We start from the raw sequence: 27,923 nt of genomic DNA, 5'->3' as shown, positions 1-27,923 counted from the left end.
TTAGAAAGAGAGAGAGAAGAAGAAGTAAATGCCAAAGCCCTCTGTGTTAGAATTGATTAAAGTCCAACTCCAAATGGCAGTTGCATATAATTTGTACATACCAAAGAACCAAACAAATTCTGCCCTGCTTACAAACAATTAACTGGATGCAGGTTTTTAATTAATTTACCTTTCTTCTTGGGGAGTGGAAGTCAGTGATATTCAGCATACTTCTTTCCACAGGCTACAAAACAAAAATTTAGAACCACAATTAAAAAATATATTTTTAAAACATTTACACATTTAAAAAATATATACATATATAAAGTATTGACTTACAGATGACAATGGAGAAGAAACAGAAGGAATTCTTTTAGCATCCTGTTGAATAAGCATTACAATATGTTAAACTACAGATATATAAAGCAAGATTTTACCCAGTGCAATACAGTATGCTTAGAACATTTCATGTTTTGTACTGAAAAATAACTTGTCAAAAAGAGCAATTTACTGCTAACGGGCTTGACATCTTCTCCAAAGACTGCAGAATACGCCGGGCAGTGGAACTGGTCACTCCATAAGACTGTGTGTTCACTTGCTTGGCTTTCACTTGCCTTCTTATTGGTGTCTGGAAAATTAACATTGTAAGGGTTATAAATGCTGGATTCCAGCCTTTAGATTCACATATCATTACAATGAGTAATTACATTGGCTCCCAAAGCTCTAGAAGAGATTTGCAGAGATAAGAATAAAATACGTTTGCTGTGGCTCAGGGAACTTCAAATGGGAACTTCAAAGCGCATAAGAAACTTGTGGGCTTGGATCCTAATTTGCATGACCTGAATCCCACTCATGGAACAGGGCTTTATCAGTTCCCACTTCCTGCTGCACCTTGCCCCAAATCTGCTCCTGAGGGCTGGGAGACCCTCCACCACAACATGAGATGTGGCATGAAAGGCTGCAGCAGAAAGGGGGCATCTGTGAAAATCAGGGGGAAAGAGTTAGGTGTGCAGGGCACCTTTGGATCTAAAACAATATTTACTTTTTACAGCAGCAGTATGCATGGCTTTTTATGGAATCACTGACAGTCTCTGTCCCAAACAGCTTACAATCTACATTTTCACAGTGGGGAACTGAAATATGGGAGGAGAGATAGGTAGTTGGGTCAGACAAGAAAGGCCTTAAAAATATAATCAGAGTTACTTCTACAGAAACAAATCTAAAAGGTCACAAAAGAAAATAATAAGGAAACCATATTATCTTCAAGATCTTTGGTAGTTTGCTGTTCTACACAATAGAGGGAGATAATACAGAACAAATCTGTATCGACACAATTTCTGTTGTACTTACATATATAACTCAGTTACTTAAATGTTCATTTTCCAGTTTTGACTTGTTACTGGACAATTTATTGCAAAACAACTATTTAAACATACGATGTGTAAACAGCAATTAACTGTATTGTTAAAGAAAGTGGGCATGGAAACTCAAAAGCTTATATCCCATGACTATAACCATACACTAAAAAGGTACTATTATGAACAAATGCATACTGATGCAATAGGCAAATCAGTGTACGGTGGAAAGTATAAACAGGAAAGTTATACAAGTACAGTCTATATGCCTAACGTTCCTCCTCCCCTCACCGCCATCATAAGCATCTCTCTTACCTGATAAGGAGTGATCCGTACTTTAGACTGCCTTGCTGCTGCAGCTGCACCGCCATACACGGTTTTTCCAGGATAAAATGGAGAATTCCCAAGCTGGCTTGTCTTAAGAACCGATGCATTACCAAGTGACTGCAGACACACATTGATATTTTAATTAGCAAAGTGGACACAAAAGTAATGTGATGAAAGAAAGCATTACATAGTACTTACAGGGGAGAGTGCTCCAAAGGCAGACAGATTGAACCCAGGCTTTTTAGAACTGGTGGTTGTATGCTGAGAAAGGGAGACAGGTCTTTCAGCCTCCGTAGACCAGAGAGGTGGCACTGAAACACCTTTTGAAACTGTTATATCTAAAAAGAACAGTATGTATCAATCGCCTATTCATATTATAAAACCCAACAGCCAAGAAACCCTGAAATAAAACATTATTATGAAGATTAACACAATATTAGTCTTCACCCAGTTTATCCTCACTTTACAGAGTTTCTAAAACTATCTCTTGTAGTACCATGTACCAGTAGCACCATCAAGCCAGAACCTCTGTAGGCCTCAGAAGACAGCAAGAGTTGTGACTAAGTAGCTTTCAGAAGCAAAAGCAGGACTAAAGACGGGATTGCCCTCTGAGGGCTCTAGGAGGTCTCCTTCATTTACATAGTCCTGTCTCTCTGGAGCATGAAGGAGGAGATAATCCACAAGGGGTGTCCTATTACACCAGTAAAGATTTGTTTCTTTTCCTTTTCTTGGGAGGGAGACGATATAATTCGACATGAGGAAATTCATGAGATAAAGTCTACATGTATAAGAAACTAATAGTTCAGAACTAGCAGGTGTTTGCTCCCAAGGAAACCCACTTGCACTTACTGGTGGGCACAGGATAGCCACAAATTCAAAAAAGTAGTTACTCTCCTCCTCCGAAGACACTCTACACTGCCACTCAGTGTTACCTGTAAAAGGGTTTCTCAGAAGTTGTGGACTACAACTCCCAGCATTTCCAGCTGCAATGACCTTTGGCTGGAGATTATGGGAGTTGTAATCAACAACCTCTGGGAATCCCTCTTACAGGGAACTCTGCTGCCACTACATGGACGGTACACATGCTCATGCTATATCCCCCAAAATTATTAAGTATTCAATTACTTACATATTTTTGAACTATAAATCAGGGTTAGAGTGTCAGTTATTAATCAGGTGTCAGATATTAATTTCATATTCCCAAATGATGACAATCTATATATACATGGTTACAATTATATAATGAAAGACCTGCAGACACTGTTTTGCCTGATAAATACTCCTGTAAACTAATTTGTGAATATTTTATCCTTATAAAGTGTATTAAACACTATCATTGATAAACATACACACATGCAAATAAATTAAACACACACACTTTTCCTCCATCAACAAGTCATGGGTGAACTGTTAGCGGTCAGTCTGCTTCTCTCCCTCCTCCTCTCTTTCCTGTTGTCCATGCCAAGAACCCAAAAGCTTGCTGTTCAACAGCCTAAGCACAGGTAGATATCTGGTGCCACAGAGAGGAGGACTAGACCTTGCACAGGAGCAGACAGTTCTACCAGGTAAAAAGGCTTGACCTGTAGCAAAGCCACATGCAGTGGGAAGGTTCCCCCTTGGCTGTGTCAGAATGCCTCAGAGGAAGCAGGAGTTCTGGGCAGACAAAGGAAATGTAAATGTCTTGAAGCCACAAGGAGTTTCACAGTGTTCAGGTAGCTTGAAAATGCAACCACATTCAATAATTTACAATTAAGTAGATAGAATTACAACAGCAGCTATTTCTTGTCCCAGTCGAACAGACATGGCATTTACATTGCATGGAAGACACATGAGCAGGGGATTGAACCTACAGGTTTTCCTGCCTTTCAGGGAATTTAACCTGGACAAATCCTATAAAAGGTGCTGTCTTCCCCCAGTTTGTGTGTATCTCTCTTCTTGGTGTGACTACTTTCAGGTCATGACTGCTACTCAATCACACTGGGTGTGAATAAGGCCAACTACCGTTGTGGAGATTTGGCAGTATGAGTAGCCAAAAAACTGTTCCAGGGCATTCTTCCACTAGAGCACCTGAACTAGCATTCATCCCTCTCTTCCTTTCCCTGAGCTTAAGTCACTAGGGTGGAAAGCCTCAAGCTGAACACCGGATTGTGAGATCCAAAACTGCTAGTGAAGTCACAACCTTTCAGCACACCTTGAGCAGGACACCTGATCTGTCTGTTGGCTGCCTGCATTTCTTCTCACCCATGCAATCCTGAACTCCAATAACATTCCCATTCCCACCCCCCTACCCCCGAGAGGTTCCATTTAGCTATCATAGTAAATGACTGTTAACAGATCTGTCTCCAATTATCACCATCATTTTAAACTTAGAGGTCCCTGCTGGCTCCTGGAATTGGGGTTGTGAGATTCGGACCCATGGTCCTCAGACACAAGCTAATGACAAGCACCATAAGTAACTCACTGCAGCTCAAAAACATTGCCCATTTGTTTTACAGTAATCAAGGTCACAGAAAAGTGATGTGTTGTCACTTTTACCTCCTGCATTGGAACATGGCCAAATGATCTTCCAGTTTCATCAACCATTTTCTAAAAACAAACCAGGTCTCCTACTGCCCAGTCTACACATAATCTGAAAACTAATTGCTGGAGAAGTAATGCTCCAAATAATAATATCTGAATGTTAAAATAGTAACAGATGAAGCACCAGTAATCAACAATAGCATATTAATCTTTCCTAAGCTGACACCAATGAGATACAGCACATCAGTCACATTAATAATTATATTAAAAGTATATTAAACATTATGGTGATGTTTATTACCCTTATCAGATGCCCTTGAAGAGAAGCCACTAGTAGTTGAGATGTTGTCATCATCATGCTGAGAGGTAGAATCTTTCATTTCCTTTCCAAGAGAGAGTCCAGAATTACTAATTGGAAATGCAGATGATGTGGAAGGTTGACAAAGTGGTGGTGGGGAATCCAAGATGTTGCAGCTAAGATGACTCCGGTGGAGGGAGGGCCTTGTTAAAATATCTGTGAAGTTTAAACCAGATCTACTTGTTGAGGGCTCTAAAAAGGAACAAAGCAACACAATTAAAATTCTCTTAAAGATAAAGCATTTGTACAGGAAAATTCAAGAGCTATTTCCTATCAAAAGTAGTTCTATTGCCAAGCTTCAAATGTAAAAAAACAACAGATAAGCTAAATTTAACTTGCACCACATATATGTAAGGTTTCATTTATCCATCTGAGAATAGCTACTACACAGCTACAACACTAAGGACAGCACTGCCAACTGCACATTAGTTAAGGTAAAAAGGTAAGGTGTGCCATTGGGTTGGTGTTGACTCCTGGTGACCACAGAGCCATGTGGTTTTCTTTGGTAGAATACAGTTTACCATTGCCTCCTCCCGCAGTATGAGATGATGCCTTTCAGCATCTTTGTATATCGCTGCTGCCCGATTTAGTACCAGTGGGGATTCGAACCGGCAACCTTCTGCTTTTTAGTCAAGCATTTACCCACTGTGCCACTTAAATTAGTTAGGAGCTGCCAAAGCATCTTTGCAATGCTAATTCTATATTCTGGTGCTCAGACAGTTTCATAAGCACCACAATATATTACAAAATGACAAGTTAATCAAATGCACATAAAATCAAACTAAGTTTACTGCATGTATCATTAGAAGATCAATATGATTGTTTACCTACTCATATGCATATAAAAAGAGCTTTTGCCATAAGCTCAAGCTTACCAAGCTCACACACATCTGTTTCTGGTAACCCTCTACCACAGCATAACACGAAAAGGAACTGTGTTTTTTTAATCTTTCCACAAACCCTAGTGGTACTGACTTTTCCTAAAGTGCTATCCACTCAGTCCAAGGGAACGAGGTCTTCAGTTTAACTTGGAGAAAAATACTGGGAGAAGGTAATGATTGTGTTGCAATGACCTTTCATATCCTGATCCCTTCTCCCAATCAGAAAACTAGTGATGGGGGAAAAACATAATTGAGGCTTGGATCCAAAGATCCTACTGTGCAAAAAGAGCAGGAGTGGTGGTGCAATTCCCCTTTTGCATTAGCAGCTTCCAAAGAGAGTTCCTCCCTAGCTTCACAGGGTCAGGTGGCTATCCAGACCCTTCTGGAGGGTACAGGGAGGCTGCTGATGGGGAGGGGAAATTGGCAAATCTCTCCACTGCCCTCCACGAGCAGAAATGACTGTCAGTCATGCAATGGGATTGAAACCATGCCCATATGTACTGAACTGAACTTGAACAAAAGTCATCCACGGCAGGGATTATGCTGCTGCTCTGTTCAGCTCGTGGCACACCATAGGCACGAAAAAGTTCTAAACACTGATAGCAAACTAAGAACTCAGTACCAGAGTCTACAAGATTTGACAAAACAAGAGGCTTATGCTGTCTTTGTATCTATAAGGGCAACTTAAAACACTGGACTCAAAAACCAGCACAAGGTACCTGTTCTGACAAACTCCATTTTGCCCCTGACATTACATCCAACATTTCAGAGAACACAGATCAGTGTCAAAACATCAGCAAGGATTTCTTAAAAACAAAATATTTTGAATAAGTAGAACAGTGTTCCTCAGTTTCCGGTTAATCAATACATAAACATCTATCTGGAACCTATAGAAGCATTTTAGCACAATTTAAAGAAGATAGCTATAAGTTTGAAGAAAATCTTCAGCCTACCTTCTAAAGTAATTCTTGTGGGCTCAGGAGTTATTCGTCCATCAATCTCCAGAGGATTGTCAGCAATGTCATCTGCAAAGGCAGGATGATAGTTTACATTCTCCTCCTGTCTCCTTTGTTCATTTGAGGATGCCTCTTCATTTTGCTTGAAGTAACTCTGAAGCCAAGTTGGAACAATACTCTTCACAGATTCTTTCACAATATTAATAATTCCCTGTTATTAAGAAGAAAGGAAGAATGACCTTAAGTTATATTTTGAAGCTATTACAAGGCACAGCTAACACCTAAATAAATCTGCCTCCAATGTACCAGAATCTAGCCTTAGGCTGTCAAGTAAATATTCACGGTGGTATCATGATTAAGCACCCTGAAATAAGAAACCTCAATTTTATTTTTGTAAAAAGCTTTTGTTAATAGTCTATTAACTTTTTTATTCCAAATTACATCTAGATTTCAAACAGCTGATTTTAGCCCATAATGATTTATTTGTACAGACATCTAGCACAAAATAATTCTTAATGTGTCTTTTGGAAAGGGAGAAGAGAGTTAGTGGAGACTGCTCCTAAATGCTGCTGAGCCATACTGGGAAAAGAGGAACAAGGCTACACAATTATTCAAAAATATTTTATCTGCAGGATTATTAAAACTATTGGTAGTAGTTCCTTTCACTGAGAAATTCGATCCTATATTAAACTCCAGAAATCAACTTATATTTCTTGCAATAAATACTATTGCCTTCAGTATGTTCTTGGGAATACTGAATTCTTAAGTTTTGTCTTCAGTCAATTCAGTCTAACTTCCTATTTTCATTTCAATTATACATTGAATGTATTCCTTTTTAAATTTCAGCACTGTTAGATGAGTGAATCAGACATATCATGAATAATGCTTATTAGACAAAATACACCACCTAAAGTTGCATTACTTCCCTAATTAGAGTTGCCATGTCCCTCAAAATTCCAGGTTTCACACGGATTTTAAACATCTCACGCAGCTTGCTTAGCCCACCCAGATTCTCCTAGATTTCTTTCTTTCTTAAAGCTAAGCTCTAGCCCTTGTAGAAGTGGAGTTATGGAGCAAAGCGTGCAGTCACTATTCTGCCCAGAAATTATTTTCCAGCCAGTTTACTTAATATGCAAATTAGGCACCCAGATTTGGAAAGCCAGAATATGGCAACCAATGGTTCAGAATTCTCAATTTTCACTCAGGTAGCAGCATTAAATTGACCGAGAGAGAGAGAGAGCGCGCGCGCACACACGCGTTTTTAATAAAACCTTATTTCAGCCCTCCATAACATATGTTTTCCTCAGTATTGATGAGGTCACTTGTCCTAAGAGGTTTCATGCCTTCTCCATTGTGTGTGTGTGTGTGTATGTATGTGTATATATATGTATGTGTGTATGTATGTATGTGTATATGTATGTATATATATATATATATAAAGTTACTGTGGTATTGGGGTCATTTTCACACAAAACTACACTGAATGTGAAGTAAAGATTTACATATCAGGCAGTATAAAAATATGATAAATAAATAAAGGTAAAGTGTGCCGTCAAGTCGATTTCGACTCCTGGCACCCAGAGAGCCTTGTAACTTTCTCTGGTAGAATACAGGAGGAATTTACCTTTGCTTCCTCCTACCTTTCAGCATCTTCCTATATCGCTGCTGCCCGATATAGTACCAGCGGGGATTCAAACCGGCAACCTTATGCTTGTTAGTCAGGCATTTCCCTGCTGCGCCACTTAAGGTGACCTAGATCAGCATTATTCGTTCATTTTCATATGTATAAAAACAAATCTTAAGACACCATTATCTTATCAAATAAAATTCCTCATAAATAGTTGTGGGATTAGTAAAATACACATTTTATCTGGACAAGCTAAACATCCAAAACAGTCACACTCCCCCTTTTTAAAAAATAATAATAATTCCTTCCTTCTCATTTGCCTTTTCTAAGCATATGCCTAAACAAGTCTCATTAATGCAATAAATCAGTCAGGGGGTAAAGAATAAGATATGTGTGCATGCCTCAATAATGATTCAAAGATTCAAACCACTGAGCAGACAGCAGTAAAATGATTTCAAATTATTTTTGTTCTATCTTGAGGGAAAACTAAATTGTATAGAAGACTAAACAAGGAATGTCAGATTTCTGTATTATTGTGGGGGTCAATCTGTTCTTCAGATACACACATAGACAAATGTGTTGGTACTCCTCCATGAAAAAAGAAGAACCCACAATTGTCTCTGAAATAACTTGAAACTGACAAATGTAATTGGCACCCATCATTGTTTATTCCACAATTAACAAAAACCAGACTTTGTTTTAGAGTTTTGAAGCAACAGAATATTTCAAATAATAACACAAATGAAAATGGCATGGACAAAAATGATGGGACCCTTCACCTAAAATTTTGTTGCACAACCTTTAGAGGCAATCTCTGCAAACAAGCGATTCCTGTAGCTCCCAGTGAGACTTCTGCACCTGTCAACAGGCAATTTGGCCCACTCTTCCTGAGCAAACTGCTCCAGCTGTGTCAGGTTGGAAGGGTGCCTTCTCCAGACTACATGTTTCAGTTCTTTCCATAGATGTTCAACAGGATTCAAATCAGGGCTCATAGACAACTACTTCAGAATAGTCCAATGTTTTGTCCTTAGCCATTCTTGGGTGCTTTTAGCTGTGTTTTGGGTCATGATCTTGTTGGAGGATCCATGAACTGCGACTGAGACAGAACCTTCTGACACTGAGCAGTACGCTTCGCTCCAGAATGTCTTGAGATTTCATTGTTCCCTGCACAGACTCAAGGCACCCCATGCCAGACGTAGCAAAGCAGCCCCAAAACATAACTGAGCCTCCTCCATGTTTCACAGTAGGTATAGTGTTCTTTTCTTTGAAAGCTTCATTTTTTCGTCTCTGGACATAGAGCTGATGTGACTTGTCAAAAAGCTCCAGTTTTGTCTCATCTGTCCAAAGGACATTCTCCCAGAAGCATTGTGGCTAGTTTTTGCTAAATTTTGCATAAAACTTGCTAAAATTTGCACTTTAGCAAATTCCAGTCTGGCTCTTTTATGTTTTTCTTTCAACAGTGGAGTCCTCCTGGGCCTTCTCCCATTGAGCCCACTGTCACTCAAAAAGCGACGGATGGTGCGATCAGACAGTGATGGACCTTGACCTTGGAGTTCAGCTTGTATCTCTTTGGAAGTTGTTCTTGGCTCTTTGTCTACCATTCTCACTATCCTTCTGCCCATTCTGGGATCGATTTCCCTCTTGCAGCCACACCCAGGGAGGTTGGCTACAGTCCCATGGACCTTGAACTTCTTAATAATATTTGCAACTGTTGTCACAGGAACATCAGACTGCTTGGAGATGGTCTTATAGCCTTTACCTTTAATATGCTTGTCTATAATTTTCTTTCTGATCTCTTCAGACAACTCTCTCCTTTGCTTTCTCTGGTCCATGTTCATTGTGGGACACACAACGATACCAAACAGCAGAGTGACTACTTTTCTCCATTTGAATAGGCTGAATGACTGATTGCACAATTGGAGACATTTGTGATACTAATTATAGAAAACAGCTAATTTGAAAAAATCACTCTAATCCAATTATTTATTATCTTTTCTAGGGGTACCAACAAATGTGTCCAGGCCACTTTAGAACATCTTTGTAGAATAAGCAATACTTTATCTCTTTTCACACTTGCTTTGCTTTACTCGATGACATATCAAAGGCATGCAGGTATACATGGGACAATTGCTTTTCATTTAATTGCTTTTCAGGAGGCATAAAACACTTTTTCAATGAGCTGTAAGGGTACCAACAAATTTGTCCATGTGTGTAGTTGTCTGAAGCCAGAAGTAAATTTACCACATTAACTGACACCCTCACCAGTCAAGTTGGCACCACTGTTCCCTCTAAGGCGTGCGCAAGTGTGTCCGCTCACAAGTTTTTGGATGTCCACTCAGTTCATTCTAGATCCCGCTCAGGTTGAATCAGGAAAGCCCCACTCTAAATGCAGGCGCACACACACTGCCTTGATACTGCCTCCCAGAACAAAACTCATTAAGCACAGAGATGAAAAAAATTTAGAGGGACCACTGGTTGGCACCATCTAGGAGAAAGTGTTCTACAATAAAGAAGCAGAAGCAGATGAAGTTTGGGCTCTGTCACAATTTGAAAACATGTTTCTTTTACATAAAAGAATGGACATTTTAGCATACTTTATCATTTGGTGAATTCTGGAGCAAGAGGACCAGAACTGGGGCTTGACTGACAGCTATTGTGACTATGGGAACCAGCCTGCTCAATTTTAATAGGCCCTGTCTAAGAGCATGCAGTGGCTGATAACCCAGTGTTAAGAGGATGACCTAGGTACCGAGAAAAAGTACTAAACTTATATTTAAATATCAGCCTACTTTGTTAAGTGCACCATGGTACCAGCACACTATTAAGCCACCTGCAATAAATGACTCAATAGTTACATCACAGTACACCCATGCTACTCCACAGCTGCTCACACCAAACATTCTAATAGGAAAGGAACTGGGAAGTACGCTAGTCAGCAGTCCGATTAACACAGTATGCTAGGGCGTGGCGTACATCCAGAATGTGAAGGCGGCATTGAACATCCTCTTCCAGATTGGGGAAAGACACTGGCAAGGTAAGTGGTGGGAACAGTGGAAGGCAGAGACAACCTTGGGTGAGAAGGAAATGTCTGTATGGAGGATGACTTTATCTCTGTGGAACGTCAGTTAAGGCAAATCTACTCTGAGAGCCTGAAGTTCACTGACACGGCTAGCAGAGGTGATAGCGACGAGAAAGGCGACCTTACATGAGAGTAAGTCAACTGAGGCAGAGGCCAGAAGTTCAAAGGGAGGCCCCATGAGGCATGTAAGTACTAAGGTGAGGTCCCAAGCCGGAGCCATGATGGGAGAATCACATAGACGGGATATAAGTGAGATAGTCCTTTCAGGAATCTTTTTATAATAGGGTCATGGAACCAGAAGCAAGAGTAACGGAGAATGGATGACAATGGCGGCCGAATGAACTCTCAGTGATTATTTCAAGCCAGACTCCTTAATAGCTAGGAGATAGGTGTAGATGTGTTGAGCAGACACCTTTGTAGGGGGAACATCCTTGGATTCTAGAAACTTAAGAAAACGTTTCCATTTGTGACCGTATGATTTCACTGTTGCAGGTTTGTGAGCCGCCGAAAGGTCTCATTGGAGTTCCAGTGGGAAGGAGGCTTGATCCACCATGCAGTGAGACCAAGTTGTGGCAAGTCGAGATGGAGAAGATACCCGGACTGCTGGGTGAGAAGATGGGGACTCTCTGGGAGGTGCTTGTAGAGATTGTTGGAGAGCTAGAGGAGGCAAGGGAACCAAGGCCTCCTGGGCCACCAAGGGGCGATGAGAATGCATTCCAGTTGGTCTTGGACAATCTTTTGTAGGATTCTGGGGATCAAGGGTATGGGCGGGAAGAGGTAGGCTGAGAGACCTGTCCAAGGGATGGCAAAGGCGTCACCCAGCGAGTTGCGGCCTAGGCCCGTCTGTGAGTAGTAGAGACGGCATTGCGCACTGAGTGGTGACGCAAAGAGGTCTATTGTTGGTCGGAACCAGAGATGAAAGAGAGAGTTTAGCGTCGGTCGGTCTAGTTGTCACTCGTGGGAGGTAGTGCCAATCCTGCTGAGGGCATCTGCCTGTATGTTGGTCCTGCCCTGGATGTGGACGGCTATGGGAGTGATGAAGTGTTGGATGCACCAGAGCCAAAGCCTGATGGAGAGGCACAGCAGCATAGGAGAGGATGTACCTCCCTGTTTGTTCAAATAGGCCTTCCCCATGGTATTGTTGGTCTGAATCATTATTGTGGAGTGAGCAATGAGAGGAAAAACAGGTTGCTTACCTGTAACTTATGATCTGGATGTGATCCGTTGTATTCATAAGAACTGGGTTTCTGCGCCTGCGCAGGGACCTCCCGGGCTGACTAGCTAGCTCCTCTTTGCGCCCCGCCCGTCTGCACGTGCCTTGCAGCTTCCGTTAGAATCGACGGTTGGGGTGCCTCTCCTTCAGATTTCTCGCAGACCGCCATATAAATGACGATCCGCACACCAGCATCCACTAGTCCAGGCATTCTGCAGCGGGGCCGGCTGGGAGGGACTTATGAATACAACGGATCACATCCAGATCATAAGTTACAGGTAAGCAACCTGTTTATCTGGATTGTGATCCATTGTATCCATAAGAACTGGGTGTTTAGCAAGCTACCCCATAAGGAGGCGGGTGCAGATGACCCCCAGCTATGCCAACACACGTTTCAACACTGATCTTCCAAAATTCGCCTCCCTAGCCATCCGCAGATCCAGAGCATAATGCTTTACGAATGGTAGATGCGATGACCATGTCGCCGCCAGGCAGACATCTGCCATTTTAATGCCTGACAGATGTGCCGCAGACGTTGCGTAGGCCCTAGTAGAGTGAGCCCGAACCGTCTTTGGCGGTGTTATCTTCTGGCTTTTATAGGCGAGGAAAATCAGTTCCACTAGCCAGTGAGCAAGTCTCTGGCGAGAGATTGGACGGCCCTTGCTACGCCCCCGGAAGGAGAGAAAAAGCTTTTTACTCTTCCTAAAGCCATGAGTTCTCTCCAAATAGTATAGGAGTGATCTACGCACGTCCAACGTGTGGAGGGCCTTCTCTAAGTCTGTCTCTGGACTACTGAAAAAAGTTGGCAGCACTATGTCTTGATTTAAGTGGAAATCTGTTACCACCTTTGGCAGGAATCTCGGATCGAGACGCATCACAACCTTGTGTGGATAGAATTGAGTGTAGGGTCTATCCATCCGCAGGGCCGTCATCTCGCTCACTCTCTTAGCCGATGTAATGGCTACCAAGAATGCCACCTTCAAAGTCAGAAACTTTAGCGGAATAGTCGCCAGTGGCTCAAAGGGTGCCTCCGTTAGGGCGGAGAGTACTAAAGACAGACTCCACTGCTCCATTGGGCTGCGCACAGGAGGGTAAAGGTTATTTACACCTTTCAGGAAACGCTTACATTCCGGGTGGGAGAAAACCGTGGACCCATCCCATCCCCTGTGCTTTGACGAGATTGCAGCCAAATGCAGCTTAATGGAGACATTCGCCAATCCACTCAGTTTGAGCGATGTCAGGTAACGTAGCACATCCCGAGGGGTCGCACGCAATGGCGTGACACTCTTCCCCCTCATATAACTCTTGAAGCGGTTCCACTTGCAGGCATAACTGCGTCTTGTCGACGCACGCCTACTGTTTAGTAAGATGTTGTTTAATAGTTGATTCTCCAAGCGGTCAGCTTGAGAGAGTGCACCTCGGGGTGTAACACCTTTCCGTGTTCTCTTTGCAACAGGTTTGGAGCCCTGGGGAACTTGTGGAACACTGAATGAGACATTCCCAGAAGTGTGGCAAACCACGGCTGGCGTGGCCACCATGGGGCCAGAAGTATGCATTTCGTTTGGTCCCGCAATATCTGCGCAACCACACGGCCCATTAACGGCAGCGGGGGAAAAAGATATAACAGCCCCGTCTTCCAGGCCCGTTGAAAAGCATCCCCCAGGGATCCCTGGCCTATGCCCGCACGCGAACAATAATTGGCACACTTTTTGTTGGCAACCGTGGCAAATAAGTCTATCGATGGGACCCCCCAGATCTCGAACACCCTGTCGAGATACATCGGGTTGATTTCCCACTCGTGTCTTTGGTTGAAACTGATGTCCCTGCTGAGCCTGTCGGCCAAGCAGTTGTCTACACCCTTTATATGTATTGCCACTGGGTGAACTGAATGTTGAATGCACCAGTCCCATATTTTTCTCGCAAGTAGGCAAAGAGACAGTGACACTGTCCCCCCTTGATGGTTGAGGTAGGCAATCGCCGTCGTGTTGTCCAACTCCAGCTGTACTGACCGTCCCCTTATCATAGGTTCGAATGCCCTTAGGCCCTGAAACACAGCCAATAGCTCCAAGTAATTTATATGCTGAAGTCTCTGCAACTGGGTCCATGTCCCCTGCACGCATACGCTGGCGCAATGCGCACCCCAGCCCGCCATCGAGGCATCTGTCGTTATCCGGGAGGTGGGCTCCTTGGACACAAACTCGACTCCTTTGCCCAAATTGTCCATGTCTAGCCACCACCCCAGGCTGGCGAGGACATGTTGTGGTAGTGTCAAGTGCATATTCTGGCCATCCACATTGGGTCGGAAGTTGTGGAGAAACCAATGCTGCAATGTGCGCATGCGGAGGCGCGTGTGTGACACCGTTGCGGTGCATGATGCCATCAAACCCAACATCCGCTGGATTCGAACCGCTGGCTGCCGTGGAGTCCTCTGAAAGTGACGTATGAGTTCGTGCATTTGGGTAATTCTTTCCGCAGGTAAGAACGCCCTGGCCAATTTCAAGTCCAGCACTGCTCCGATGAAGTTCACTCGAGTCATGGGTTCGAGTCTCGACTTCTTCCAATTCACATTGATGCCGAGGCACTCCAACAAGGCTAGCAGCATCTGCACTTGGCAGGTCAGTAAACTCCTGTTGTGGCTCACCACGAGCCAATCGTCTAAATACGGATACAGCCTCAAGCCCTGAGTTCGCAGGTGGGCTACAACCACCGCCATCACCTTTGTGAACACTCTGGGCGCAGTAGAAAGTCCAAATGGAAGCACCACATATTGATAGATCTGTGCCCCTACTGTAAACCGGAGGAACTTGCGGTGACTCTCCTGTATCCCGATATGAAAATAAGCGTCCTTGAGATCCAGAGTAACTGCCCACTGTTCGTTCACCAGCAGAGGCAGAATTCCCTGCAGCGTCACCATCCTGAATTTCCTGGTCAGAATGAAGAGGTTGAGCCCCCTCAGGTCCATTATGGCTCTTATTCCACCGTCTCTCTTTGGTATCTGAAAATACCGGGAATAGTAGCCGGTCAGTCTGTTCGCCCATTGCACCCGCGTGATCGCCTGTTTCTCCAGCAGCACCTTGACCTCCTCCCGCAACACCTCCGTGGCCGGCGTATAGACCAGTCCAGAGAAGGGAGGCCTTGTCTCGAACTCCAACGCATATCCAGTCTGCACTATTCTCAGTACCCACCGGTCGGATGTTATGTTGTGCCATGCTGGCGCACGGCTTGCCAGTTTGATGTTGATCCTGGCAACTACAGGGCCGATGTAGTGGGTCCTGGATTGTAGCGTTGGACTTAATTGGCTGCTGCAAAACTGATGCAGTGGACGAACAGTCCCGTCAAAAGCTCTTGCTGGAAGCGTCCTTGTCGCCTTGACGAGCTGTTTTTCCTTTTTGTTTTTGGTTAAAGCCCTTACCGCGTTGGTAAGGTCTGAATTGTCTTCGGTATTCTTTGCGGTCCCGATACCGATCACTCTTTCTCTGATAATAAGTGCGGCTCCTTGCGGTTGAGCTGGAACCGCTCGAAGGCACCATAAAGGTGCGGGCAGTGAATTTAGATTTTTTTAACGTCTCCATTGACGTGTCCGTGTCCTCATGGAATAAACCTTTGCCGTCAAATGGCAAGGACTCGACTTTCTCCTTCATGTCTGCCTGCAGGGTTGCTGAGCGAAGCCACGCATGCCTGCGCAAGCTCACTGCCGTCACCATTGCTCTCGATTCCGTCTCCGACAAGTGTTTAAATGCGCTCAGTTGTTGGCGCGTTATTGCCGTTGTTCTTTCGTACACATCATTAAATCTCCATTGGAAGTCCTCCGGAGACAAAGAGGATGAATCCTGTAAGAGCGCATCCCAAAGTAAATGGTTATAGCGTGCCATACACGCCGCATAATTAGCAATACGAATTGCTAAACTGGAGGTGCTATAGATCTTTCGACCCATAACGTCCATTTTCCTCCCTTCTTTGTCAGCAGGCGTGGAATGACGGTGTCCACTCTTGGTGGATGAAGCGCAACTGACAACCAAGGAGTTCGGTATAGGATGACGTAACAGGTAAGAGTTCTCTCCTTCAGTCACCCTATACAAATTTTCAATGCGCTTGGAAGTCGGAGCCCCGACCCCCACTGAGTCCCATGCCACCTTCGCAGCCTTGTCTATCCCAGGAATCATGGTGAGGGCAACAGGATGCGAAGTCTTAGACCGCTTCATCATATTATAGACCGGGTCAGCAACGTCCGCATCCGGAGAGCTTACGTCCATGCCCAGGGCTTCAGCGATGTCCCTTATGAGGATATGGTAAGCTTTCAATTCCTCAGTTGGCGAGGTGGATAGTTTTGGTGGCACATCCGAAGGGGGGTCAGACCTACGACTGATATCATCTCTGTCAGAGGCTGGTCCCGACTCATCGTCCTCACTGTCATCAGAGGGTGAAGATGATGGTTCAGAAGGAGGAGGTGTTGCTTTCCTCTTTCTTTTCCCAGCAGGTTTTTCTGGCATCCTCGTCTGGACCACAGGTAATTGTGAATTCTCTGGAATGTAGGTTTGAACTTGCACCAATGGTGTTTGTATAGGCAAGTTCACAGACGGCCCCTGATGGTCTGCATGCTCTGACTGCAGCAGCGGCTGAGCAAGTTGTCCAGCCTGCACAAAATTCCGCAGCCCTTGCACTGGTTGCATTTCTACCTGTGCCGCTTTCCAACGCAAGAACTCTGCATAATCATCCGGCACCCCATGGCGGAAACCGCAGGAATGAGTTGGCTGCAGCATTGTAGAGCACCCGACATCGGTTCTTGGATCCTGGACCACTGCTGGTGTCAGTGAGGCAACATGAGGCAGATCAGCCAGCTCTCCACCTCCAGGACCCTCGTCTAAGCCTGTCGACAGGAAGCCGCGAAACGTCGCACCCGAGGGTGTACTCGAACTCGACTCCAGCAGTTCTCTAAGTCCGTCCCCGTGTGTAGCCAGACTCGGAGTCCTTGGCGTCGAGGGGGACTGTGCCGGCGTCAATGCCGGTGACAAAAGATGAGGAATCCTCCTCAATGTCGAAGCCGTCAACACCGATGAAGGAGCAGTGTTCACATTCAATATCTGCTCCGGCACCGTGGACGCCGACGGAGGAATGGCATACACCGCCTGGGCAGTTATGGGAGGCTCCGATGCCGAGACTTGCAAATGTCTCGACGCCGATATCGACGTCGATGTCGATTCCAATGTCGACGCCTGTCCCAGACTGCCTTGGTCCAATCTCGATGTCGGCGCTGGTGTCGACGTCGAGACTAACGTCGATGTCGAAGCCGAGACCATCCTGACCGTCGATACCGGAGGTGTCGACGTCGAGGCTGTAGGGGACTCAGCCGAGTCCACGTCGTAAATCTGTGCTGCCGTCGGTGAGGGAGTTCGATGTCGAGACTCCTCACGATGGCGACCTTCCCTCTCAGAAGCATGACGATCTCTATCCTTATGCTTCCGTTTTTTGGAAACCTCCTTTGGTTTCTTAAACAGAGTGTCAACAGTGGTTTTAGACTGCTTATCAGCAGACCCACTGGAACCCAATCCCGGGGAGCTTGACGCACCGGACTCCTTCGACATCGAAGCTCCCGATGTTGAACCGGAACTCATCGACGCCGACGGACGAGGAGTTGGCGGCCGAAGTGCCTCCTCGTATAACGCAGCTCGAAGCCTGAGAGCTCTATTTTGCCTAGTTTGTTTTGAAAACGAGCAGCATATCTTACATGCCGCCGTGTTATGATTCTCTCCTAGGCACATCAAACAGGCGTCGTGATAATCAGTCGAAGGCAACTTTGCTCGACACTTTTCACATCGTTTGAATGTCTTCTTAGCTTCCATTGTCCAAATGCCGTTCCGAGTCAAATTCAGTAAACAATCTTAGGAACAAACAAAGCAGAGTCCGTAATCAAGTCCGTTCACCGTTCCGAGTCAAAACCGTCCTGTACAAACTTCGAAGTTAGAATCAGAGTCCCAAATCAAGTCCGTTGTTCGTTCTGAAGTCAAACCAATTAATCCGCTCAGTAGAGAATAGTCAAACAGTCCGAAGTCAAAAGTTTTGATAATAATTGAGGAGCAACAGCCAAGAGGTGTAAGCGCTTTGGCGGTCAAGAGAAAACTGAAGGAGAGGCGCCCCAACCGTCGATTCTAACGGAAGCTGCAAGGCACGTGCAGACGGGCGGGGCGCAAAGAGGAGCTAGCTAGTCAGCCCGGGAGGTCCCTGCGCAGGCGCAGAAACCCAGTTCTTATGAATACAACGGATCACAATCCAGATGAAACCCTTTCAGGGCTTTGAAGATTGCTAGGAGTTCTAAAAAGCTGATGTGATCAGAGGCCTCGCTTCTGGTCCATAGGCCATGGAGATTGAGGATATGGCCACCCCAGCCCCGTTCTGATGTGTCTGTGGTGAGGATGAATTGGGGTTGTTGAGGGTGGAATGGGGAGCCGACAATGAGGTTGTTTGGGTCATTCCACCAAAGAAGAGAGCGGCATATATGTAGAGGTATCCGTAGATGGCGAGCTGGGGAGTCTGAGGACGAAAGCTGTGGAGGAACCATTGTTGTAGGACCCAGGATCTGAGGTGCACATGAGGAAGAATGTGAGTTGTAGAAGTCATGTAACCTAGCAGCTTCTGGATAATTTGTGCTGTGTGGCGGGGCGAGAGAACACTTCTGTCAAAATGGAGAGGATTGCTTGAATCCTCCGTTCTGGGAGGTAGAGTTTTGCCTGGACGGAGTCAAAAAGGAGACCCAAAAACTCTATGGACCTGGTTGGAGTAAGTTTGGAATTGGCGTAGTTTATCTGGAGGCCCAACGCATTCAGGAGAGTAACTGTAGAGGTTAAAGCCTGACACAGATTTTGGGGATTGCTCACTACGAGGAGCCAGTCGTCTAAGTACGGAAGACCTGTATCCCTTGTTCCTGCAAGTAGGCAACTATCAGAGCCATGCACTTTGTGAAGATCCTCGGTGCAGAGGCTAGACTGAAGGGTAGAGCCTGGAACTGATAGGTGTTCCCTGCCACTATGAAGCAAAGGTATCGCCGGTGTTGGGGTCAGATGGTTACATGGTAGTAGGCATCCTTCAGGTCTAAGGAGGCAAACCAAGCCCCTCTATGGAGGAGGGCTAGGATGGCAGGGATAGTGACCATTCTGAAATGTTTGTAAGTAACGCATCTGTTGAGTTTGCAGAGGTCTAGAATAGGCTGAAGGGTACCATCTGGTTTCGGGACAGTAAAATAAGTGGAGTGGAAACCCTGAGAAGAGGGGTTTAGTATCGGTTCTACTGCGTCCTTGTCGAGTAAGGACTCAATTTCTGAAAGGAGGGTGGTCATGGGTATAGTGGCAATCAGGGAGTTGAACGGAGGGGGAGATGAAAATTCTTTTGCGTATCCAATCCTCACAATAGTGAGGACCCACAAATCTGTTGTGATGTGTTCCCAGGTTGAGAGAAAAGGAGATGGTGGTGAGAAGGAAAGGAGGTACGCTTCCTGTAGGGTTGGTATCTAGGAGTACGAAAGGATCGATCAGGCTGTTGTGTCTGATTTGGCAGGCGTTGGGATTGGTGCTTTTGCCATTGTGAAGGCCCGTAAGGGCAAAAGCAGGAGACTGGAAGCTCACAGAGCACACGGTATTGCGAAGACATTGGACCTTCTGTAAGGTTTCGTCCATCTTTTCTCCAAAAAGGGCTTTACCCTCAAAGGGTAAATCTTTGAAACGTGCTTGCGTTTTGTGGGTTAAACCAGAGGAGTGTCTATGAATTGCTATGGAGGTGGCCACCACCTTAGAGGCACATTCTGTTGAGTGTCTGACTGCATGAAGTTCTTGTTTTGCTAACTGGCCTGCTTCTCTGAGGAAGACCTTAGCTGGGTTTTTCTTGTCAGGAGGGAGATGGTCTCAAAAGGGGGCCAGGAGTTCCCAGAGAACGTGGTTATAATGAGCATTGTAAGCCTGATGGCTGGCAATCCGAAGGTGCAGGGTGGAGATAGCGTAGAGTCGTCTGCCAAAGGAATCCAGCTTCCTTTCCTCTTTATCTGATGGGGAGGAGGCTGGGCAGCCCATTTTTCGAGAAGGAGGACTCAACAACCACAGAGTTAGGAGCCGGGTGTTTAAGGAGGAAGTTACCCGCTTGTTCGTCCTTGGTATGGACTTTATAAAACCTTTCAAGTTTCTTAGTAGGATTGGGCAGAGACAATGTTTTTTGCCAGCAAGATTTTGTGATGTCCATGAGAGAGGAATTCATAGAGAGAGAGACACAGGAGCACATGTATCTGCCTCAATACGACTGAAAAGAGGGTCAGGATCCACCTTGGCCTGTTGCAAGAGTTGTACCCCTAAGGAGTTAGCCATGCAAGAGATGTAATCTGTATAAATCTTATAGTCCTCCGAGGGAGAACTCGGTTTAAGGTCGGACAAGAGTTCCTATGGAGATGATCCAAGAGAAGCCCTATCCAAGTGAGATGATCCACTATCAGGATCCTCATGGTCAGATTATTGATCCGATGATTCACCCTCAATGGGGATGGGCAGGGCAGGATCCTCTGGGGTCTTGAGGGAGGCACGATGGAAAGAAAAACACTAACCAAGAGATGACAAAATCAAAAAAGAAAGGAGGAAAATATTAAGAACAAGATTACAGGTGAAACTCGAAAAATTAGAATATCGTGCAAAAGTTCATTAATTTCAGTAATGCAAATTAAAAGGTGAAACTGATATATGAGATAGACGCATTACATGCAAAGCGAGATAAGTGAAGCCTTAATTTGTTATAATTGCGATGATCATGGCGTACAGCTCATGAGAACCCCAAATCCACAATCCCAGAAAATTAGAATATTACATGAAACCAATAAAACAAGGATTGTAAATAGAACAATATTGGACCTCTGAAAAGTATAAGCATGCATATGTATTCAGTACTTGGTTTGGGCCCCTTCTGCAGCAATTACTGCCTCAATGCGGCGTGGCATGGATGCTATCAGCCTGTGGCACTGCTGAGGTGTTATGGAAGACCAGGATGCTTCAATAGCGGCCTTCAGCTCTTCTGCATTGTTTGGTCTCATGTCTCTCATCCTTCTCTTGGCAATGCCCCATAGATTCTCTATGGGGTTCAGGTCAGGCGTGTTTGCTGGCCAATCAAGCACAGTAATCCCATGGTCATTGAACCAGGTTTTGGTACTTTTGGCAGTGTGGGCAGGTGCCAAGTCCTGCTGGAAAATGAAGTCAGCATCCCCATACAGCTCGTCTGCGGAAGGAAGCATGAAGTGCTCCAAAATCTCCTGATAGACGGCTGCATTGACCCTGGACTTAATGAAGCACAGTGGACCAACACCAGCAGATGACATGGCTCCCCAAATCAACACAGACTGCGGAAACTTCACACTGGACTTCAAGCATCTTGCATTGTGTGCCTCTCCATTCTTCCTCCAGACTCTGGGTCCTTGGTTTCCAAATGAGATGCAAAAGTTGCTCTCATCAGAAAAGAGGACTTTGGACCACTGAGCAACAGACCAGTTCTTTTTTTCTTGAGCCCAGGTAAGACGCTTCTGACGTTGTTTGTTGTTCAGGAGCGGCTTGACAAGAGGAATGCGACATTTGAAGCCCATGTCCAGGATCCGTTTGTGTGTGGTGGCTCTTGATGCACTAACTCCAGCCTCAGTCCACTCCTTGTGAAAGTCCCCAACACTTTTGAATGGCCTTTTCCAGACAATCCTCTCCAGACTGCGGTCATCCCTGCTGCTTGTGCACCTTTTTCTTCCACACTTTTCCCTTCCACATAACTTTCTATTAATGTGCTTTGATACAGCACTTTGGGAACATCCAACTTCTTTTGCAATTACCTTTTGAGGCTTTCCCTCCTTATGGAGGGTGTCAATGATGGTTTTCTGCACAATGTCAAGTCAGCAGTCTTTCCCATGATTGTGATTCCTAATGAACCAGACTGAGAGACCATTTAAAGGCTCAGGAACCCTTTGCAGGTGTTATGGATTGATTAGCTGATTGGAGTGGGACACCTGGAGCCTAGACTGTTGAACCTTTTCACAATATTATAATTTTCTGGGATTGTGGATTTGGGGTTCTCATGAGCTGTACGCCATGATCATCGCAATTATAACAAATTAAGACTTGACTTATCTCGCTTTGCATGTAATGCGTCTATCTCATATATCAGTTTCACCTTTTAATTTGCATTACTGAAATTAATGAACTTTTGCACGATATTCTAATTTTTCGAGTTTCACCTGTAGAAGGAGAGTTATCTTAACAAGGCAATTTAGCTCAGAGCCACTCGAAGAGAAGTCAAACTGTCCGTGGACAAAGAAAGACTGAGGAGGGAGTCGCGAGCAGCTGCATATCACCAGAGCAGGCGGGGCTACTGCCTAAATACTATAGAAGGAATTTAGCTTGGAAAAACTCTGACGAGGTCTCTGCAGGTGCAAAGCCCAATCGTGTAGAGCACAGAGACCACATCGAAGAACAAGTTGTTCTCGTAAGAACTAATCTGTCTACTTTCCTTTCACTGTCTCTAAATCTAGACTAAATTTGCTGCAAATCGAGGTTCACAACTTAGATCGCTTGCACCTCAAATGTTCATGTGTCTGCCATGATTTGGGACAGCTGTAGTAAGTTCCACCAAATTTGGAACAGCTGTTCTACCAAATTTGGAACCGCTGTAGTTAGTGACACACAGGGACACCTCAATGGTGCAGTTTGTAATGACGACATCCATCCCGATCCGATTTACTCAACACTTATTTACAAGAAGGATCTCGACTGCATAGAATTCCAATTTAAACTACTAAAAGTGTTAATGTACAATTCTACAACCCACTTTTGATCAAATGTCCACCACTAAAATTACAAATGCCTATACAAAGCCAAGTAGATCAAAAGTGGCACATTTCGTATATTTCATCCAGACTGCATAACAAGCAAATATTAAAAATTAGTGCACTGCTGCTTTTACTCCAAATATGAGGCAGTTTTTTTGTTTTTGCCATTTTTACCTTTCTGGGCTAGTCATGGATTACGAACTTTATTTCACCATAATCCAGTAGCTTAAAATGTCAGTAAAGAGTAATAAATTCATTTTAAAATTGCTCTGAGAATGACACACCCAGAATATATTCAAGGTCATGACCAAAAAGAAGAAAGCAGGAGTAGCTTTCATTATGAAGTAGCAGGCTGGGGAAGAATAACAATTCCTCCTTAACATAAGCATGGCCTAACATAAGCAAAGGCATAATCATCCGATTGTCAAACAGAATAGTTTAGTTGTGATCCAGACATGTCTACAAGGGGGGGGGGGGTGGTGTCTTCCCAAATTTAACCTGCAAGCCACAAGAATTACATGCTTATCCAATACTACCTCCTTCAAACAAACACAATGCTTCAGTGGACAGGGAGTCCTAACACATGCAGCAAATACAATGACATGACTGGATGGCAGGGGCTGGACATACTGAAGAAGCAATCCTAAGCATGCAATACTGTAAAATCACTTCCACAGTTCCATGGTAGCAGCATCAGCAGCAAACAATGTTCAAGACCAAGATAACTTTCTGAGACAAGGATGAACGGCTAAGCGAACAAATATAGCTATTTTATTTGTATCTCATAAGAAACAAGAGGTCACATTGTGCCTGAACAGGGCAGGTGTCAGCAAGTATGGTTAGTAAGGTATTCTTTGGCATTAATTCACTATCTTTAGGATTACTAACTCTTCCTGCAAGTATCAAAATTTGCACCCATGGATCAGAAATCCTGATTTTCATAATACAAGTGATGGGGGGAAAGTGAAAACACAGGCTGTATCTAGTGAACAGTATTGATGAAGGCGGACACAGCTGACAGACAGTAGGGTTAATTTAGAGACAGCTAGCATTTATTACACTGGAACATGAGAAACTTATGGTAGTTCTTTACCACTTTAGAAAGACTGACACTCTAATCAGTAGCATATTGTTTTGCTGTGAAAATATTGCAAGATCCAGCTCAAAACTGCTAGTATTGTTTTTCTTCATATGAAGAAAACTGTCTCACAAATAGAACACAACAACAGGAAAATCAATACTGAACACTGCTGAGACCGGCCAAAGATAGCTACTGAAATATATGGAAGGCAAGGTTATCAAGGTATCCTTTCTAATAAAACGCTTGGTGTCCGCCCGTGGACGGACACCAAGCGTGTGTCCGTGCCTCACTGGCCTGTTCTGCGCATGCGCGGAGCGCATGCGCAGAACAGGGCAAGGGAGACACGACGGCTGGCACCCGGTGGCCATCTTGGGCGGCCAGAAGCGGCCGCCCCGAAGAAGCCGGGAATGCGGGGAAGGGGGGGACTGGCCGAGGCGCAGCCAAGGCGGCGGCGGAGCCACACCGCCGAAGCCGGGCGGGGGGAGGAGGCGGCGGGGGAAGCCGGCCGAGGTGGCAGCGGAGCCGCCGCCGAGGCCTGGCGCCGCCGCCGCAGCCAGGCGGCTGCGAGTCCTTGGGGCCCTTGCCCGGCCGGGGAGACCGGCCGGGAATGTGAGGCGGGGGCAGGGCGGACCGGACCGGCAGCGGCGCCCCCAGAGTCCGCCCGGCCGCCGCCACCGCCCACTCTCCCGCCCTCCCAGCTGCCCAAATACTCCTTCCCCACTCCCCCCCCCAAATGATTAAGGGCCAAAATGGCCGAGAAGAATGCCTCCGCGGCCGCCGCCATGGCCGCCAACCGCCCTCCCAGCTGGCCGAGACTTCCTTACCCGAAGCAGCCCGCGACAGTCGGGAGATCTAAAATCCATTTTTTGCTAAAAAGAGAGGAGCTCCCAAACAGAGCTCCTCTCTGTGCTAAGCCAATGCCCAAACTGCTGCTTTGGACGCAAAGGACGCAATAGGCGTCCTTTGCGTCCATAGCAGCAGTTTGGGCATTGGCTTAGCACAGAGAGGAGCTCTCTTCGGGAGCTCCTCTCTTCTTCGCAAAAAATGGATTTTAGATCGCCCAACTGTCGCGGGCTGCTTCGGGTAAGGAAGTCTCGGCCAGCTGGGAGGGCGGGGGGGGGGGGGGGAAGGCCAGAGGAAGTGGGGCGGGGGGGGAACTCTCCCCTACTAGCGCCCGTTATCGCAACGGGCCTGAAAACACTAGTTTTTCATAAAATGGCTTCTCACATATACAGTAATAACAGAACAGATATTAGTAAAATGTTGCATATACAAATCTATATGCAGTGTCCAAGTACTACATACAATAAAATGGTGTGTGCAATTACTGCAACATCAGCAATGTTCACAGTAAATTACTATTGTTAGGATCTAACTTCTAAAATTTCCCTTTTCTGGGTAAGTTTGAACCTAGCAGTGCCTGTGTCCCTCTCAGTGTATTTAACATTCAACATTACCTACTCACCAAGTAATATTTTGGAATGGAACATGACCTGCACTTTCCTATCATAATGCAAAACAAGAAGCATTCTTAACAGAGTCAAGCATGTGCACACTAAAGATTATTATATTTAAGAATGTTTTATTTTATGTAGTCGTCTCTGGAACTCTTTCCTCTGTGAGGCTCACCTGGCACCTGGAGGAGGTCTTTTTTTATTTTTCCAGGCTTTTAACATCTCATGGTCCTTAATATCATTTTACTGGCAGGGTTATCTTGCCTAACACTTGCTGCCACTACTGAAGCCTCTCTAACTTTCTCTTCAGTCTTCTTTTGAGAATGAAGTAGACTTCAAGGAGATCTAAGCAAACTACTTCATTGTGATGCTGTTCTTATTGCATTGCATGTAATCTTTAATGTGTGCTCACTATGGCCAGCATACCATACATTTCTTATAATCAAATCAATGCAATAGCTTAAAAAGGAATGGCGTTTAAGATGAAACATTCATTCATTCATTTGATTTCTATATCACCCTTCCAAAAATAGCCTGGGTGGTTTACATGGAGAAATAACAAATAAGATGGATCCCTGTCCCCAAAGGGCTCACAATCTAAAAGAAACACAAGATAGACACCGGCAATGGTCACTGGAGGTACTGTGCTGGGGGTGGACAGGGCCAGTTACTCTCCCCCTGCTAAATAAAGATAATCACCACATTAAAAGGTGCCTCTTCACCAAGTTAGCAGGGGTGCTAACTATCAGTAATACAGAGATTTTAGTTACCAAAATTAAGATACAAGTATAGCAAACAGAAGAAAGCAGAGGCTACCAAAAGCCTGCTGAAATGTAAAGTGTGATCTTAAACAGGTCTACTCAAATTCTATTAATTCACAGGGATTTACTAATGAAGATATTTAGGGGTAATATTTTGCAAGTAAAATTCTAATGGAAGCAGTTACAACAACTAAAACTAAAATCTAAAACTATATAGATTCCTTTATTACGGTCATTGACCAGATAAAAATCCATCATACAGTTTACAGCAGACAAAAAGAAACTACATCAAGTTAAGCATCTCGACATATTTCACACGCTATAAAACAAAATGTAGCCACATTTAAGGAAATAGAATCATTGTGATTGGACAATAGATGTTGCAGATAAACATATCAGTATGGCTAGGATAACTTACTGAAAATAAGTATTAGAGTAGAACATGCACAGTTGTTTCAATGGCAGTCTAAAACTGAAATCGGAGCCAGCAAAAAGAAGAAACTCATGATAAACTAATCAAAAACCTGCTGAAATAGCCAGGTGTCTAACAGACTGAGAGCCAAGTAGATATCTCAGGGGAGAAAGCCCCAGATCCTAAGGGCCACCATAGGAGGGCCCTCTCACATATTACTGCCAAACAAACCTCTAAAGGTGTCGGGATGCGGAAGAAGGCAGCCAACTCTGGAAGAGCTGAGAAAGCAAGCAGATTAAGGGGAGGGGGGGTCCTTTAGATATGCTGGCCCCCTGCCATTTAAGGTTGTAAAGATAATGTCTTGAATAATGCTCAGAAATGGATCAACAGCTAATGGAATTAGTATAACGAAAAACCACATTGCTCAAAACTGACCCCAGTCAGAAATCTAGCAGCAGCATTTTACACCTGTTTGTTTCCTAACGGTCTTCAAATGCACCCCCATGTAGCGTGCACTGTACTAATCCAATAGAGATGTGGCTAAGGTATGTGTGACCATGGTCAAATTGTAGTTGAGCAAAAGAATGCTGGCCATAGTGGCTACCTGGGCATCCAGAAGCATTCTTGGAATGTGAATGTGATCCTTCAAGAGAGTGGAACACCATTCAGAACAGGCTTAAACCCTGCTCCCTTATCAGCCTTTCTCTTAACTAAGAGCACCTTTGCCTTATCCGGATTTAGTTTCTACTTGTTAGCCCACATTCATTCCATCACTGGTTCCAGTCATTGATTCCAGTTCTCCATTATTTCCTTGGATTGAGATGGAAAAGAGAAGCAGAATTGCATGCAATCAGTATATTGATGAAAGTTAATTCCAGATCTTACAATCTCTCCCAGAGGTTTCACATAGATGTTAAATAGCAAAGAAGAAGATGGAACCCTGTGGGGCACAAGCCAAGAGCTGTAATGCTGAACCAGCATGCTACCCCTGCTAACTGAGCAAATAGGCACTTTTTTAAAAAGTGATGATTCTCTTTATTTAGCAGGGGGAGAGCAATTGGCCCTATCCAAACCCAGCTCAGCATTCCTCCA

General features: G+C 44.7%; 2 protein-coding genes across 4 annotated transcripts in view; one reads left to right on the top strand and one right to left on the bottom strand.

The window, feature by feature from the left end:
• The window catches only part of NUP153 (nucleoporin 153), a 72,537-nt gene that overhangs the window by 39,687 nt on the left and 4,927 nt on the right, over positions 1–27,923 (bottom strand). For all 3 annotated transcript variants that reach the window (XM_053246437.1, XM_053246435.1, XM_053246436.1), the window contains exons 2-8: positions 6,374–6,587; positions 4,483–4,731; positions 1,860–1,999; positions 1,650–1,778; positions 491–607; positions 319–360; positions 170–223 (exon numbers count right to left, since the gene is read on the bottom strand). In XM_053246437.1, coding sequence (XP_053102412.1) covers positions 170–223; positions 319–360; positions 491–607; positions 1,650–1,778; positions 1,860–1,999; positions 4,483–4,731; positions 6,374–6,587 — 945 coding nt within the window. The remainder of the gene's footprint in view (positions 1–169; positions 224–318; positions 361–490; positions 608–1,649; positions 1,779–1,859; positions 2,000–4,482; positions 4,732–6,373; positions 6,588–27,923) is intronic.
• PAK1IP1 (PAK1 interacting protein 1) overlaps positions 10,920–27,923 on the top strand; it is a 60,059-nt gene continuing 43,055 nt past the window's right edge. The window contains exons 1-2 of the mRNA XM_053246438.1: positions 10,920–11,037; positions 11,575–11,689. Of these exons, the coding sequence (XP_053102413.1) occupies positions 10,958–11,037; positions 11,575–11,689 (195 nt within the window). The 5' untranslated portion in view covers positions 10,920–10,957. The remainder of the gene's footprint in view (positions 11,038–11,574; positions 11,690–27,923) is intronic.

Source organism: Hemicordylus capensis, chromosome 4 (genome assembly GCF_027244095.1).
Source record: "Hemicordylus capensis ecotype Gifberg chromosome 4, rHemCap1.1.pri, whole genome shotgun sequence".
In the NCBI taxonomy this organism is placed as follows: domain Eukaryota; kingdom Metazoa; phylum Chordata; class Lepidosauria; order Squamata; family Cordylidae; genus Hemicordylus; species Hemicordylus capensis.
Note: the sequence above shows the minus strand (reverse complement) of the source record. Positions and strands in the feature narration are given on the sequence as shown.